The 16,955-nt window shown below is 41.0% G+C and overlaps 1 protein-coding gene across 3 annotated transcripts; it reads right to left on the bottom strand.

Annotated features, from left to right (window-relative positions):
* Positions 1-595: 595 nt before the first annotated feature.
* POLH (DNA polymerase eta) lies at positions 596-16,604 on the bottom strand. 3 transcript variants are annotated; one of them, XM_083732377.1, is made up of 10 exons: positions 16,283-16,604; positions 15,044-15,178; positions 10,742-10,959; positions 9,257-9,426; positions 7,399-7,502; positions 6,684-6,803; positions 5,149-5,272; positions 4,437-4,502; positions 3,380-3,552; positions 596-3,049 (listed from the first exon to the last, which is right to left on the bottom strand). In XM_083732377.1, exons 2-10 carry the CDS (start codon positions 15,127-15,129, stop codon positions 2,206-2,208), a joined length of 1,905 nt encoding a protein of 634 aa, XP_083588503.1. In that variant the 5' UTR covers positions 15,130-15,178; positions 16,283-16,604; the 3' UTR covers positions 596-2,205. The 3 variants fall into 3 exon arrangements, with proteins under 3 accessions (XP_083588503.1, XP_083588502.1, XP_083588501.1); XM_083732376.1 differs by lacking the exon at positions 16,283-16,604 and adding an exon at positions 15,906-16,270; XM_083732375.1 differs by lacking the exon at positions 16,283-16,604 and adding an exon at positions 15,975-16,265.
* Positions 16,605-16,955: the final 351 nt, after the last annotated feature.

Below are 16,955 nucleotides of genomic sequence, written 5' to 3'. Positions count from 1 at the left end.
AAAGTGCCACATGTTTTGCCAATTATATGACTAGTTCCTTTATCCTAATAGCACTGACTCCACCATCTGTGGGATGAAGCTCTTGCTTAGCCTGTTTGTTATGTTAGTAATACTGCCTAAAATTGGGTGCTGTTGCTAGCATTGTTTCCATCCTATTGTGGACAATAACAACAAAACAGGCTGCAATTTCTATACAGAAGCCCCAAACCTGCTAATATTTCTTTCAACACATAAAATTTCCCCTTATTCTGCTTTACTGGATAGTATTGTTGCCTATGAGGAAAATTCCTTCCCAGCAACTTCCACAGAAAAGGGAAAAAAGCAGATCAAGGTTTTAGCAGGAAGTAAAACAAAACAAGATCAGATAGATATCTTGTGTCTGTAACCTGTGCCTAATAATGCACTCTCTAAAGCCCTATAACTAGTTTGAAATCCTGTCCCTGATACCACCAAGTGCTACAGGCTGTTAGGATTAAACAGATAGGTTTTGCACTAGCAGTAACCACATTTCCATGGTTCCAGAAGTATAGCTGAAGACTTCATACATCATGAGTTTCATATGGAATATACTTAACTATAGCTCACACCCAAGGAGTTAGAAAGCTGCAATTGGACACTTTTATTTATATCCTACCTGTCCTCTAAGAAGTTCAAAGTGCTATACATGGTTCTCCCTTCCCCCCTCATTTTATCCTCACAAAACCCCTAAGTCAAATTAGGGTGAGAGGCTGACTGGCTCAAGGTCACACAACAAGTTTCATGACAGCGGTGATTTGATCCCTGTTCTACCATCTCCTAGTCCAATACCCTAACTGCACCATGGGGCAATAATTGTATATGTTTGTAACTATCCAGGTAGGAAAGTTAAAGGTGTAAAACACCCTAAATCATACTGGACAACTTTATTTAAATAAGGTCCTGTTTTTTCATGTAGATAAAATCTATACTCATCAAGTAGATATTTAATCAAGCAATCAAATTAAAGTACAAATGTTATAGATTTGCCTCAAGTTTCCATATGTATACACTGGTTTATACACTTGATTTATTTCATAAAATTTATACACCACTCGATTGTAAAACAAACAAACCTCAAAGTGGAAAAATTCACAAGCATACTTTAAAATACACAAGTTAAAATATTAAAGACAGATTAAAATCACCCTCAGCTTTCTAAGCATCTGGTTAGGCTTGTCTAAACAAGAATGTTTTTAGCAGATGGTGAAAATAGTACCATGAAGGTGCTTTCTTAACCTCAGTAGGCAGGGGGTTCCAAAGTGCAGGTGCTGCCACATTAAACAATCAAATTCTTAAGAATTCCACTGATCAAAGTGGTCAAATGGGCACATGTGGACTTGCGCAGTGCATATTCCAGTGTCCATTAAACTCTAACGACTGTCTTCCTCAAAGTGCCTATGGAAGGGCAATCCCCACCATAGTGAAAGCCAGTCACAACCTACAACTGATCTAAGCAGCTCAATGAGAGCACATATGAGCAGGATGCAGAAGGGCCCAAGTTCATCCCTTGACATTTAGTTGCCTAGAGCAGGCCTAGGAAAGCCCATGAGCAGCACCTCTCTAGATCTCCAGAAGCATGTACAGTGGACACTCGGGTTGCGAACGTGATCCGTGCGGGATGCATGTTCGCAACCCACAGCGGCATGTCTGCACATGCGCAGGTTACAATTTGGCGCTTCTGCGCATCCGCCGAAACCTGGAAGTAACCCATTCCAGTACTTCTGGGTTTTGGCGGTCCGTAACCCAAACAAAACAACCTGATGCGTCTGTAACCCGAGTTATGACTGTATTGCATTTAATACCTCCCTTCTGCCAAGGCAGTTTACAAGTTTAAAATACTAAAACAAATGAATGACATACAATGTAAAGATGGTCCTGTGGAGGGGACAGTCTGACTAGAGACGGCCCCAATGACTACAATAAATTGGCAGTATCATTAATATGGCACCTTGATGCGAAATCTGTCGCCATCTGAAGCTACAGAGCAAGAACGTGCTACAGAAGGCATAACAACCTTGACTTCCAAGTGCAGGTTCTCGTAACAACAACGGGGAGTCCTGTAGCTTTCCAAGCACCTGTTTGGAACAATTTATTATCCTATTTATTTACTTATTGATATAAAATAGATAAAGGCAAATAAAGTTGCACCTTCTTTTTCCAAGATAAGCTGCTCGGATGAGCTTCATCCTAAGGAGGAGGCCGCTTAAAAAAGAAATCCAAAGTCCTATCTGTGCTTTGCCTTGGCCTTTTGGCCCTAGAGGCTGTGTGTGTCTTCTGTTTACTTTTGCCCTTAGCTGGAGGGCTGGTGGGAGGCAAAGACGGCCTGAAGGAGTCAGTTCCTGAGAAAGAATTCTGCAGCTCCACAGCAAAGTGATAGTCTAAGTGTTCTGTGAACTCCCATACCAACACCTGTTGATTACATTTCTCGCACAGCATCGTGTCACCAGTACAGGGCTGAAGAGCCCAACTATCAGTCCCTACCTGGGAAATTCCAGCAGCAGGATGCACCTCCTTTTCCTTGCACAGATCAGGGAGCTCTGAAGAGACCTCAGGCACTTCTGTTTCTAAAGGGGTCTCCAGGAGCCCTGCTTCGGAGCTGGCCAGAGACTGTTCTACCGAGAGCTGTTTCTGCATGCAGTCTGGGTTGCTCCTGGTGATACTTTGTTCCGCAGGAACTTTTGGAATCTGGCTGTTAATGGGGGTGAGTCGTTTATCCTGACAGATACTGGATTCTGGTATTGATGGTAAGTTCATTTCATTGCTGACACCAGGAAGAGAGTTCCTGGCCATAGCCTGGGCCTGTTTCTTTTCCACTGCCCTCTGAAAAAGCATCTGAATAGAATTGGTTGTCTTCCTGAGGGTCTCCTTTTTGGGGCTTTCAATGGACTTGCCATTCGGGCTGGATGCACTGGTGCAAGTGGCTTGGGTACCTTGGCTGTCAGTCGTCAGGAAGGAAGTAATGTTCACAGAGGAAGCACTAGCTTCTGAAAACTTGCTCGCAGAAAGCTGAAGAAGTGTAATTGGAGGAGACCTGTAGGCGAGGGCACATTAGCAAACAATTCAAAGGGAGTAAACTCAAAAAATAAGGTTACACAGATATTTTTCAACACTTTTGCTAAGTGTGGAAGAAGCTGGCCCAAGGATATGTAATGAGCAACCCTCATCTTAGCTCTAATCGGAATAAATTTTCTCATATCATAAATATTTGACTTAACAGCATGGCTGTCCAGCCCACTAGTAGTTCATTTTCTGTTCTAGCACAGACTTTGCAATATGTACATTGGAAGAAGGGATAAAGCTAACATTTCCTCCTCTGCAGTAACACTCTTGTGTCCGGGGGGGGGGGGGGGGGAGTTCTCACCATGCAGCCTGCTGGCCACCTGCAGTATTGCAGTTCTGGATTAGCACAAAAGCATCTCTGCTGATTTTATGAGCGTCATAATTTGCTAAGGCACAGCAGCGGGATAAGCCGTTGGCATGTTTATAGCCCTGCATATGGATCCCAATAGTCAGCTGTTTAGCTACCCGGTTGTTCTGTTGGAAGAAAGATATACAGTATGTAAGAATCCTGACAAGAAATACTTCAGATATCAATAACTTGGATTTTAGGAGGACATTCTTAAAAAGGGGGTAGTGGATATCAGGCTGGATCAGGCATAGGCAAACTCCGGCCCTCCAGATGTTTGGGACTACAATTCCCACCATCCCTGACCACTGGTCCTGTTAGCTAGGGATGATGGGAATTATAGTTCCAAACATCTGGAGGGCCAGAGTTTGCCTATGTCTGGGCTGGATTAATCCAGATGTGTTCCAGGACGGAGCTTAACCCTACTGGCTTTCTCCATGATTCTCCATTGAAGCTAAAAATGTAGGAAGACTATAAGGAACTCTAGTCTTTAACAAGAGCTCAGTGCTCATGAGCAGCTCACCTCAACCGTGACAATACCTGCAAGGAAAGCCCAATGCTAAAAAGGGATGTATCTGTGTTATTTTCAGGAAGTGATCTAAAGGCACACGCTTTAGTCAGCTCAATAAGTTGAGCTGGTCAAGGTCCAGTCGGTGCTTGGCGGAAAGATGGATATACCACCCATAGGCTTCATATGCTAACTAAATAATGGCACAAGTTGAATGACATCCACTTCTGTGATGGGGCTTAATCCTCCTCTTCGACTCCATCCCTGCTCCCAAATCTACTACACAGGGTCAGAGGGGACGACCCAGAACAGGTTGAGGGGACATACCCCTGATTTGCTGAAGATACTTAATTACTTCAGACCTCTAGCAAGCTACATCCAGTCAAATGATATGTATGGTTACTAGAGGCAGGCACACTTGCACTTCTCAACCCAATTCACAGAGATCTCCTTCAGGCATCAAGTACTCAGTGAGATCATAGGACTCTATCATTCCCTACTTACTTGATCTCTGTCCTTGTTCAGTCTCTCCTCCAGCTCCAAGGCCAGCTGCAGAAGCCAATGCTGCACCTACATACATAATTACTGTGTTTTTTATTATTGTCTTGGGACACTGCTCAGTTTACTACAAATAGAAAACCAAAATATGCAAGGAATATCCACAGGACATTTTGATCAGATGGAAGGCCAAGAAGAACAACAAAAGCTTTCAGATCTCTAAACAAACAATACTGTAGGGGGAGAGTACTGTTTTCGTTTCTGGTTATGCTTGTGTTTCTATATTGTAAAGCACCCTGTGGCCTTGGGATGAAGAGGAGTATAAAATAAAATAATCTTGAAATGATCAGAAATGTTGCCATGGAGCAATTCAATTGCAGGGAAAGATGTGGTTACAGAATGCTCAAAGGACAGGACACTGCGCTAGATGCTAAAATGGAACAAGGATCTCATTTGCTAGCACCGCAGAGAGAGATCATGGTCCAAGGAATAATTCCTCCTCTGCTTTATTAGCTCATCAGCAGATCACAGGAGACATTTGGCACTCCCCTCCCCATTGATAGAATTCTTCAACAATTTATTGACCGTTTCAGAGCAAAGTGATGCTGAAAGGTGATGACCAAATTAGGTTTGAGAAAGGGTGCAGCAATGTGTGCTGCCTTATCTTTTATTCCTGCTCTCAGGACAAACTTGGTTCGGCTCTCTTACACTCTCTTACCTGCTTCTGAGTAACCAAAGCTGTTTTTCCACGGAAATTCTTACTACAGCCAATGGATTTGGGCAATTGTCTAGGTTTCACAGGCTCGTGCTCCATCCCTCTGCACAAGTCATACAACCAGGAGCTGCAAAGCATATATAGAAACCCGAGTTAAATAAATAAGTGGTTCCAAGGGTGGAAATGTTACTTATTTACTTAGAGACATCCAATGTATCTGGGACCTGCACACAAACCAATGGAGATGAGGATCAAGTCCAAGAGTTAGATTCTAAAGAAAATACAGGCAAGGCAAATGGAGAGCTCTCTATCATAAGTGTCTCTGCCACTTAACAGCACATCTGAATAGATATTGGTATACAAACTGCACGGAGTGGCTATTAGTGATGCACCCTAATCTGTTATGACATATTTTGCTGGGGTGCAGTGAATCAATAGCAAGGAACAAGCTGGATATTATGGGAAGAACATGGAAATATGATCCTGGTAGATCAGCATCACTTTTTATGTCCAAAAGACAGTTGATGACATAATCCACTGCTACCATCTGTATCTTTCTTCTTTCTTTGGTGATTACTTGTATCTGAGGACGACTGTCTTCCATAAACATGGTTTTAGGAAAGAGTCCATAAGTGAGTGTAGAGGCCAATTCTGGATCCACACATCCTTCCACAGTTGGGACATAGGTTTCCAGGCGGGAATTGATCATGCTGAGGGTTTGCCAAGCATGCCTTCCTCTTAGTGTGTTTCTCCCTTTCATCCTGAGTTCGAGTGTCTTCAAAACCCATGACACCTTTGGGAAAGGCTGTTCTCCATTTAGAACGCTCACAGGCCAGTGTTTCCCAGTTGTCGGTGTTTATACTACAGCCCTCTGTATAAAACCCCCACAGAGAGTATATAGTTTTGATTTCATAATAACTTTATTGGGTTAATGGAGTCTGATAAACTCTGTTGTCCCACTTGGATAAATATGTAATTACATGACAATCTCATCTGCTGTAGAAGCGAATATGTTAAATAAACTGCAGCTTATTGCTATGGGTGACCATGAATAGAACATTTGGAAAGTGAAAACAACATTCTCTATTACATATCTATCACTTGAGGATGACACTCCATATGCATCTGATGAAACAGACTATCCTTTGAAAGCTTGTGCCATAATAAATTTGTCAGTCTTTAAAGCGACTAAATAGTCTCTTTTTGCTGCAGCTAACACAGCTACCGCTATAGAATTTGCACAGTATATGCATAATATTTGCTTCCCTTTTGTTATTGTCATATTAAGTGTTACTTCAATGCAATGACCGAAGTGAGCTTTTTAAAAATGCACATGCCGCAATCTTCCCTGAATCTTGTAGATGTTTCATCTGGCTTTAAGCAAATGCACTGTCTCTTAATGTTTGTGTCAAGCTCTCAGTAGAAATGAGTCTTTGGAAACTCAAGACAGACCCTGTCTTGAGCAGAATCCTCAGCAGCATAAACATGAATGGATCCTGAATCTGTAGCAGAGGCCAGAACTTTAGTGAGCAACTTACCCAGTCTTCTCTCCAAAGTGGGTCTGAAGCTGTGATTCGCTGAACTGGATCAGCTCTCCTACATACTCCACTCCCAGAAGTTCAGTGATAGAGGCCCCAAGCTTCCCTCCAAGGTTGCGGCTATGGGAGAAAAGGAAAGCTGTCATGTGTAAAAAGGCAGAAGTCTTCAGACACAGGTTCTTGTGTACCAGCTAGCAGAAGGCAGATAGGTAAGAAGGACAAGGAGAAAAAGCAATGCAAAACTTGGCTTTTTGAGACAAGCATGGAAAACATCCCAACAGAGAAAGAAATCAACAAGTAGCCTCTTCCTTACCTACACTAGTATGTGGAGAAGAAATCAACTGGGAAGATAATATAATAAAACAGCACCACATATTCATTAGAATTCATTTACATTTGCAACCAGGCCTGAAAAATCCCAGTCCACTCCCTAATAATAAACTGGCATATAAAAATATTGATAGTTTATCAATTTTTACACAAAGGAAGAACGGCTGAAAAATAATTATGGATCCCCAAATTCTGGTGCTTGAACGAGGAATTTTTTTTCCTCTAGCATCCACTCTTATTATTATCTCTTGACTGCCATTGGCCTGATGCTTACAGTATATCCAGAATACCCCTAAACAGTAATGTGCAGAAGAAAAATGCTAGTTCCGAGATTCATGAGTGCAATCTCTCATGGGGCTTCTAGAAGCAGATCAGTTTTACATACATGTTGCTGATTGGCATCTTGCTAAAGAGCTGAGGGACGGAACCCTGTGACACCAGAGTCTGACGATTAGGCTTGTTGAGACCACAGGCCAGCTTTGCTAATACCTAGAATAAAGAAAGCATCCAATTGAAGAAGCTTGGCTTTCCAAGTTGGGTTTCCAACACACACCTGGTCTATCAGAGTTTATTTTGTCATCTTAGAGAAAAGGTTGAATATAATACACAAATACGGCAAATAATGAGAAGGCAGTTTTTGTTTTCAAATCTTATCATGGATTATTTTCTTTTCCAAATCACACCCAGTGTTTTTAGAAAGGAATTAAAAACTAAATGAAACTAGACACTGCATTTGTGAAACTAGAGGGATAAAAAATCTCTCATATACTGTCAGATTTTGGTTCTTAAAATCAAAGAATAATTACGTCCTGCTGAATTTCTTAAACTGAAAGTTTGGTGGCAGGGAGAAGAGAATCTCTACTCTAAAAACATTTACTGCTTCAGAGCTTATTATCTGGGCTAATCTTGTCTCCTCAAAAGAAACCTCATACAATGATACCCTCTTTTTATTTGGGTATATGACTTTTGTCTACAGCCTGTGGCTGAAAGATCCAACAATAATTTGTTTATTCCTAATATTTGGAATACAGAATATACTAATCAAATAAATAGTACTACCTCTAAGGTCTCCTACATACATTGAATTCTAGCATTTTGCAGAATAACTGTGTGGAAGAGGAAATCTACTATTCTCACTCTCAGGTGCTAGGTATCCTGGCCTCTACCTGTAGCACCAATAGAGTTATCACCTAGGGCAGGAAGGGCTAACTCCATGTTTTTTGTTATTACAACTTGCATTATCTCTCCCTCTCTCTTCTCTAAAAGTGCCATTAGTTTTAGAGCAAGAAACACATCAAGATGTTGTGCCTGCATTCTGTAACAAGCAGCTTCCGAATCAGAATACTTCATTCCAGCTTGATGCCCTCTGTATAAGAAGGTTCAGAGGCAAATGCCATTAGTAACTGTCAGGGAACTGCCATCGGAGTCAGGAGTGGAGGTGAAGCTCCCTAGCGATGCCGGAGAAGGGCCCAGCAGGGAGAGAGGGAACTCATTTACTGAGGAAGGAAATCAGCGTGACACCAGGAAGGGGAGCAGGGGAGGGCTTCGGAGAGATGTCTCCAGGACTCTTCCACAGAAACTAGCGGGGAGAGCACAGGTCCTCCGCTGGCCACGCCCACCCTGCGCAGAAGACTTCCGCGCAGGGAGGCTAGGCGGAGACTTGGCGTCAAAGAACTTTTATGCTGTAAGAAGTTCAGGAAACGCCCACTGACGGATTCTGCCAGTGACTGACACAGCCACGGAGTAAGGGCTGTGCAGCCAGGGAAAGATTTAACCAGGCAACTTTGCCAAGAGGCAGCTTACGCACGAGCAACCCCAATTCCCATTACAGTAACTGACTAGGTCCACACAAATGTGATATAATCAGTTGAAACCTATTGAATAACTCAATTAGCTAGCCACACATCTATGTCTAGGAAGCTTACAAGAGGCTCAACCTGGAGATGTATTCCTGTTAATCCTGCTCTGCATTAGATGCCAAAATCTTCAGTCCATCACATTGTCCAACCTCACATTCTGGAGTTATTCATAAAAATACATTTTACCAAAACCAGATTGATGATAGTATTTACTACAATTATTGGGTCTAATCATATCCTGATTCCTCCATTACTGTTTTCTGTGCCAGGTCACAATAATAATCTGTTCAGCACAGATTCCACTGAATACATAGAGTAGCCAAGAGGTACACCACTTTAGTAATGCTGAGTTCAAAAACACAAACATGCTGGTCGTACATATACCTTGTTGTGAGAAATGCCAGCAGAACACCTAAATCCAGTGACAGATTCCACAGCTGCCCTCATTTCTTCCATAATGACAGCTCCCACAGTCAGCTGCAGCTCTGGACTGCTGGGATCTCCGAAAGGCAATGATTCAAGCCACTGTCGCAAACCACGTTCCCGCAGTTCTTCTAAAAGGGAACACAAAGCAACCTATCTCCAATCTTGAAAGAATAATTATTGTCATGGCAGAGTGGCAGGTCAGGAAAGCTACAAAAAGCACACAGTGTTGTAAAACATCTAGTGAAGAAGAAAACAGGAAGAAATCAGAAAGCCCTTTATAAGGCCATCCTTGGTCAAATAAGCCCAAGAAAGAAAGAAAGAAAGAAAGAAAGAAAGAAAGAAAGAAAGAAAGAAAACTTGCAGGGCAAGCAAATAAAGAGGAGGAGGCGGGGGGGGGGGGGGAATGGTTTTGCATTTTTGTAAAAATGTTTGCAGCCAAAGGAGGGCTACCCTTTAGACAAGTCTCAAAGATTAGATTAATCAAGGTAAGAATGCAACAAACAACCTAGCATATAGCTCTCACAACAGGGAAGTTTCATACCATTTGGCCTTTAAAAAATGTTCTAACACTAGCAGCAAGGTAGCTGAAGATGTGCAATACAATCATACCTCGGGTTGAATGTGCTTCGGGTTGAACACGTTCGAGTTGTGCTCCGCAGCAACCCGGAAGTAATGGAGAGCGTTACTTCCGGGTTTCGCCGCTTGTGCATGCGTAGACGCGCAAAATGACGTCATGTGCATGTGCGGAAGCAGCAAAACGCGGCCTGCCCACGCGCGCCGTCGCTTGTTACGTTCGCTTCAGAATGCGAACGGAGATTCCGTTCACATCCGAGGTACCACTGTAAACTTAAATGGCTTAAAATAAATTTCCAAATTTGGAACTGAACTAAAGACAATAGCCACATGGAAAATAGCCACACAGACTTGAGCAATAAGCTCTCTCAAAGTACATCAGTTTTGGCAATTCCTACTGCTTTTACTCTTAACCTTTCCCCAGATCTCTCCACTGCAATACTGGCCTTTCAGCAGCGGACTAATCACCTTCCTTTGTTCCTGCTGCAGGTTAGAAAGCAGACATGTCTTTCTTCTTAGGGAACATTTTGCTGAGGTCAAATTAATCTGGTCTTACAAAGCTGAACAAGAAGTGCGCAAAAGATTAGAAAGTGACAAAATAGAGAAAATATACTTGTATTATAAGCTGCAGCTCAAGAAGAAAATGCTATGGTACCATATCCATTACTTCTGAAGGGCACACTTCCAATTTCATACCATCCCTTCAAACCATCACCATGACCATACCTCCAGACCATCACCATGCTCTTCTGTAGGCACACAAGTTTGAGAATGAAAATACCTCCGTATGGAATTATAATCTACACAGGATTAAGAGCAAGGGAAGTTGAAGTAAAAGAGTGGAACAGTATGTCTGAAGGCATGCAATACCTTTGTTGCCTGTATTCTCTTCTGCTGCGAGGCTGTCTGGCCATCCTTGGATGTAGGTAGTTGCCAACAGCTCTGCTTCAATAGCCTGCCCTTTCATCTTCTGAAGCCTTTCCTGCACAGCGCTAGTTAAATCCATGTAGGCTTCATCAATGCTGGCACGTTCAATCACAGCAAAGCGTGACATCACTTCCATCACCTCCACACTGGCTTCTCGGTACCTACGTAGGAAGGAGACCCAATAATGCTCTAATATTCCCATTCCATCCTAACTGATAATTGGGGTAGCTAATTAGCAATATGCCATCAACAGTAGTATTCCAGAAAGCAGCAGTTGTCGTCCCCCCCACCTCGCATGCTGCTAACAGAGCTATCTTTTTTATATATATATAATTAATTTTTATTCAATTTCCAATGTGCATTCCATCCATGTTTAACATCCACTTCTAACATATACATCTTTTAGACTTCCCTCAGCCTGTCTGATAATTTTCCATATTATCACAATTACTCACATTTCTTAAATTTATATTGCGCTTTAACAATCTTAATCTCATCGTATCTTTTAAGCAACATTTCTATCAATCATTTTCACAGAGCTTCTTGAAAGCCAACAAGCGTTAATTGCTCCTCACATACATTTTTGATACACTCTGTAAATTTATTCCAGTCCTCGGTGAATCTCTGATTGCGTTGGTTCTGAAGTTTCCCCGTTAATTTATCCATATCTGTGTATTTCATCAGTATCATTCTCCATTCTTCCCTCGTCGGCATTTCTTCCTGTTTCCATTTCTGGGCCATCAAAATTCTAGCTGCTGTCACTGCATACCTAAATAACTTCACATCCTTCTTTTTAATTTCATTCCCTAATATTGCTAATAAAAATGCTTCTGGTTTCTTAACAAAAGTATATTTCAACATTTTCTTCATCTCATTATAAATCTTTTGCATCTGTTAATATCTTAAATTTTATTCTTGGCTTCTTGCCCTGCCAGATATATCTTGATGTTATTCTTTGCCATTCTTTAAATATTGTCACACCTTTAATTATTGGAATTGTTTGAAACAGAAACAACATTTTCGGTAGCACGCTCATCTTTATCGTTGCAATTCTTCCCCACACCTCTAGGTCACGTTTAATTTTATTCCATATTGGTACATAATTGTTTTGAAACAGGTCAATACTCCTGGGAGTTAACGTAATCCCTAAATACTTAACTTTCTTAACCACATTCATCTCTGTTTGTTGCTGTATTCTTTCTATTGTCTCTTGATCCATATTCTTAGCAATTATTTTAGTTTTTTTCCTATTTAACTTAAAGCCAGACACCTGACCAAAATGTTCTCTCTCTTCTAACACCTCTTTGACACTCTGCATAGGATCTTCTATAGTTATAACCAAGTCATCGGCAAAGGCTTTAACCTTGTATTCATTACAACCAACTGTCACACCTTTTATTTTTTCATTATTTCTTAGCGTTCTTAGGAAGACTTCTAGGACCGAAATGAATAATAACGGAGATAAAGGACACCTTTGTCTTGTACCCTTAGTTATGGCAATATTTTCTGTTATAACATTGTTAACAATTAATTTTGCTCTCTGCTCCGAATATATTGCCTTTATACCACTCAGAAAAGATTGACCCATATCCATATATTCCAAATTCTTTAACATAAATTCCCAAGAAATATTATCAAAGGCCTTCTCAGCATCCACAAATATCAACATCGCTTGTTTATCCTTCCTGTTTGACAGATACTCTATTATATTGATTATATTTCTTATGTTATCTTTCATCTGCCTACCAGGAAGGAAACCTGTTTGATCCTTATGAATCATTTCCTTTAATACCTTTTTCATCCTATTTGCTAAAATATTTGCAAACATTTTATAGTCATTATTCAATAATGAAATTGGCCTGTAATTTTTAACCTGTGTTAAATCAGAGTCTTGTTTGGGAATAAACGTTATATATGCTTCTTTCCAGGTCTCAGGTATTTCTCCTTCTTTCAATATGTTATTCATTACTTCTTTCAATGGTACAAGTAGAGTGTGTTTCATTTCTTTATAATATCTTGCACTGAATCCATCCGGTTCCGGCGACTTCCCACTCTTCAAATCCTTTATTGCCATTTGAATTTCTTCTAATTCTATTGGTTCATTCAGTTTAATTTTATTACTCTTTGATATTTTTTGCACCTATTTCTTCATTAAATACTCCTCCATTGTCTTTATGTTGAGTTTCTCTTTTCTTTTATATAGATCTCGGTAAAAGTCCACAAAACCTTTCCGTATTCCTTTCGGATTCTCAATCTCTTGATCTTCTATTTTGATTTTATTAATTATGTTTTGTTCTTTCCTTTTTTTAATTTGCCAAGCTAGCCATTTCCCTAATTTATTTGCAAATTCAAAATTCTTTTGTTTCATTCTTCTTATATTCCATTCTACTTCTTTATTGATTATCATTGCAAATTGTGTCTGGAGCATTTTTATACTTTGCTTGACCTTTTCATCCTTAGGTCTTATAGTTAATTTTTTTTTTCATTCTCCATTATTTGTCTTAAAATTTCTTTTTCCCCTTTTTCTCTCATTCTATTTTTTATTGCATTTTGTTGAATGAAGAATCCTCTCATAACAGCTTTGCTTGCATCCCAAACCATACTCATCTTTGTTCCTTTGTTAACATTATTTACAAAATAGTCCACTAAACATTTCTGAGCTGTGTCCACTATCTTCTGATCATCTAAAAGACTTTCATTTAGTCTCTACCGAAAAGATTTTTCTTCATTCCCTTTTAAAATAGCTTTAACTGCATTGTGATCTGATAGAACTTTAGGCTGAATCTCAGTCTTTATTATTCTTGTGGTTATTTCACTAGAAACCCATATCTGATCAATTTGTGACATTGATTGATTTACCTCTGAATGAAAAGTAAATTGTTTTTCTAATGGGTGTCTCAATCTCCATATATCCACCAAGTTACAATTTTCCACCATGTCAAAAAAGGTTTTTGGTAATTCCCCTTCCTTCGTTTTGCCTTTAGCCCGAAGTCTATCCATCTCCATTGATACCACACCATTCATATCACCCATTATTATTACTTTTTGATCCAAATGTTCAAATAATTTTTCCTCCAGACCTTTAAAAAATTCTGCATACACTCCAATAATTATTAGTTTTTCACCTTGCCAATTGACTTGGACTGCTATGATCCTGCCTTCTTCATCCTTAAATAATTGTTGTGCCTCTTAATTTGTTTTTTATGTACAATACCACCCCTCTCTTTTTGCTTTTATCCGATGAAATAAATTCATTTCCTAATTTTTTGTTAATTAAAATTTTCCTGTGCGTTTTTTTAACACGAGTCTCTTGTAAACAAATAATATCCAAATTCTTTTGTTTTAAATATTGTCCCACTTTATTCCTTTTTTTATCGTTCATTCCATTCACATTCCATGTCCATAATTTTAGTGCCATAGTGTCTGCCAATTAAATATTTTTTCCTCTTATATTTTTATTTCTCTTCCTCTTCTTGTTCTTTTCCAATTTCCTCTTCCTCTTCCCGTTTTTCTCCTCTTCCTCTTCTTTTATCCTTTCTGCTTCACTCCTCTTCCTCTTCCAACTCTACAGAGTCTCCTTCATCACCTCTTGCTCCTGCCACCTCTGCTTCTTCTCCTTCTCTGGTCAGTTCTTTGTATCTTCTAAAAAATTTATCCACCTCATCCGATTTTGTAAGTCTGTGCCTCTACCCTTTGTATGTAAATGCTACTCCTTCTGGAAATTCCCATTTAAATTCAATTTTGTTTTTCTTAAAAGTTTGTACCAGTTGTCTGTATTGGTCCCTTTTTTTCAAAAGTCTCAACGGCACGTCTTTAAAAATAATTACATAATTTCCATCAATGTTTAAACGTTTCTCCCTGTTCTTTTTGCAAAATCAAATTTCTCATTTCTCTGCTAACAGAGCTACCTTACCTATTACAGATAAACTGGCTGAAAAAGTATAGAGCTCAGTTCACTATACTCTGAAGAAAGCCTGGATTGTTCAATTTGCAAAGAACGGTAAAAATAATTTCTAGAGAGACTGCTGCCTGAAGACCCAGAATGAACAAACTGTATCCACACTGGAAAAGAGACAGCAAAAGGGGATTCCAAAAACTTTCCAAGAAGCAAACCTTAGCCTCAAAGCAGAAAACTCATCAAAAGCATATCTGATCAGTAACCATCCTGAACCCTATTTTGTTTCAGAGTACTTCACAATCACATGGACAACAATAGCTGCAAGTAATAATCAATCCAGGGCTTACTTGGTGAGATCTGCTTTACCATGGGCCTCCGGTACTCGCGCTAACAGGAGATCCGGACATAGTTTCTTTGCATCAGCAGCAAACATGTTTCTGGTAACACCAAAAGCTCGAGCTTCGTAGCTCACTGCAATGATTCTGAGTTGGGTGAGGGAGAAATGATGAGCTATTAAGTTGTGAGTTTAAGACAGTGAAAGGAACACACAAACCCAGGCACTTTTTTTGGTTCAGTTTAGCATTAGATAATGAGTCTTTAACAAATTAACATGTTAAAAAAAAACCCACCTACAAATTACTGTAGCTTAAAAGAAAGGAGAGATTTCCTTGCACGTTATAATATTTTAACCATCTTAAGAGGAAGGTACATTTTTAAAGGTTTTGAGGAGATACTGAGAGGCAGGTGGAAGACTATAAATAGTTTATAGAATGCTAGAATCAATTTGGGTCCAGAAATAGGTAATTGTTAGTTGTATAGACACTTGGGGAAGTGGATTCCATGCTGCATTTGGCTTTCCCACCCTGAGAGGTGAAAATCAAGGTCCATTTTAGACTGGGAGTGTGCAGGAACACATCCTATCATTTTGGGGAGAGCGGGTAGAGAAAAGAAACAGAAACATGGGTCACAGGAAGGAGCATTATGAAGCAGTTGGGGTGGGGAGGCAACTCAGGAAGCCGCCCTATACAGTATCGACCCCACATCGATCGGTCAGCAACGATTGTGGCGGCGACAGCAGCCACTCGGCAGGATTTCTGGATTTGTCAGCCCTCCCTAGGGGTGCGGGCGATTAAAGCCTTTTGCTCTGACCACTGAGCCGCACGGCCCCTTTCCCCCAGCTCCTCCGCGTCAAGATCCTCCTCCTCCCACCTCATTCCGCCGACACGAGCAGAGCAGCAAAGCTAGCAGGGCCAAGCAGCAGCAGCAGCAGCTCCGTACCCGCCGCCTTTCCACGTCTTGTACTGCACCACGGCGCACGGCTTCCCGCGCAGGCTGGGCTCCAGGCGCTGCTCCACCTGCATGTAGAAGCAGTCCATGTCCGCCAAAGCCACCACTCGCTCCCGCCCGCGAGACATGGCGGGCCACGCGGGGTCGCCACGGCGAGGAGGCGGAGAACGGAGCCGGGTTTGGCTTGAGGGCCGCAGGTGCGATGCACGGAGGCTGAACAAGCCCAGGCAACAGCTTAGCCGCTAAAACTCCCGCCTTCACGACTAAAGGAATACAACTCCCAGCATGCCTTTAACTACCTCCGCGCCTCGAACGCAGTTGTTTATACAGCAATGCATATTGGGAAATGTAGTCCTCAGAGGAGGAAATAAGACCACGGGATAGATAGACCGAGAACGGATTTCCCTCCGCCCCGTAGTGGAAGGACATCGATTACGTCATTCTTTCAGGGACACCGTGACGCGACTCTCCTTCACCAAACTAGCGGGATGATAGATGTAGAAATGTTAGACTGGCAATTCCTTGAGTTGCTCTATGGACTTTCTGGATTCCACCCCCGGTCGTGTGATCACTTTCGGAGAGGGATAAAAGTGACAGCTGCTCGTTCAGGGACAGTGGAAGCTGACAGTAATCCCAATTTAAAATAAAATAAAAAAGCACGCATGCATTACTTTACAATTCTATCACTACACGTCAGAATCAGGTTATGCCGCTTATTATTGATCCAATTGATGCATAGATTTACTGCGGACATACACAAAAAGCAAACTCACGGGGCTCATTAGACTTTTTTCTTCTTCTTAGGAACGGAAGTAACTCTGTTTCAGCTAGTTTTCTGAAAGCTGAAAGGGTTACTTTCTAGAGAAAGAGTTACTTTCGTCCCTAGGAAGAAAAGAAAACTAGAAAACTAGCTGAAATCCATTATGTTAGCTGAACGGGGTTGGCAAAGTATTCCCCCCTCCAATAAAAAGT

Source organism: Podarcis gaigeae (assembly GCF_964106915.1).
Source record: "Podarcis gaigeae genome assembly, chromosome: 3".
NCBI lineage: Eukaryota > Metazoa > Chordata > Lepidosauria > Squamata > Lacertidae > Podarcis > Podarcis gaigeae.
This window is presented reverse-complemented; position numbering and strand designations above follow the sequence as displayed.

Excerpts from the sequence above, each read along its gene's own strand:
- POLH (XM_083732375.1), bottom strand. The coding sequence starts at position 16,111 with ATGTCTCGCGGGCGGGAGCGAGTGGTGGCTTTGGCGGACATGGACTGC. Across the intron at positions 4,503-5,148 it reads CTTTGGTTACTCAGAAGCAG|GTGCAGCATTGGCTTCTGCA; the intron begins GTAAGAGAGTGT and ends TTATGTATGTAG. Across the intron at positions 3,553-4,436 it reads TGAACAAGGACAGAGATCAA|AACAACCGGGTAGCTAAACA; the intron begins GTAAGTAGGGAA and ends TTCTTCCAACAG.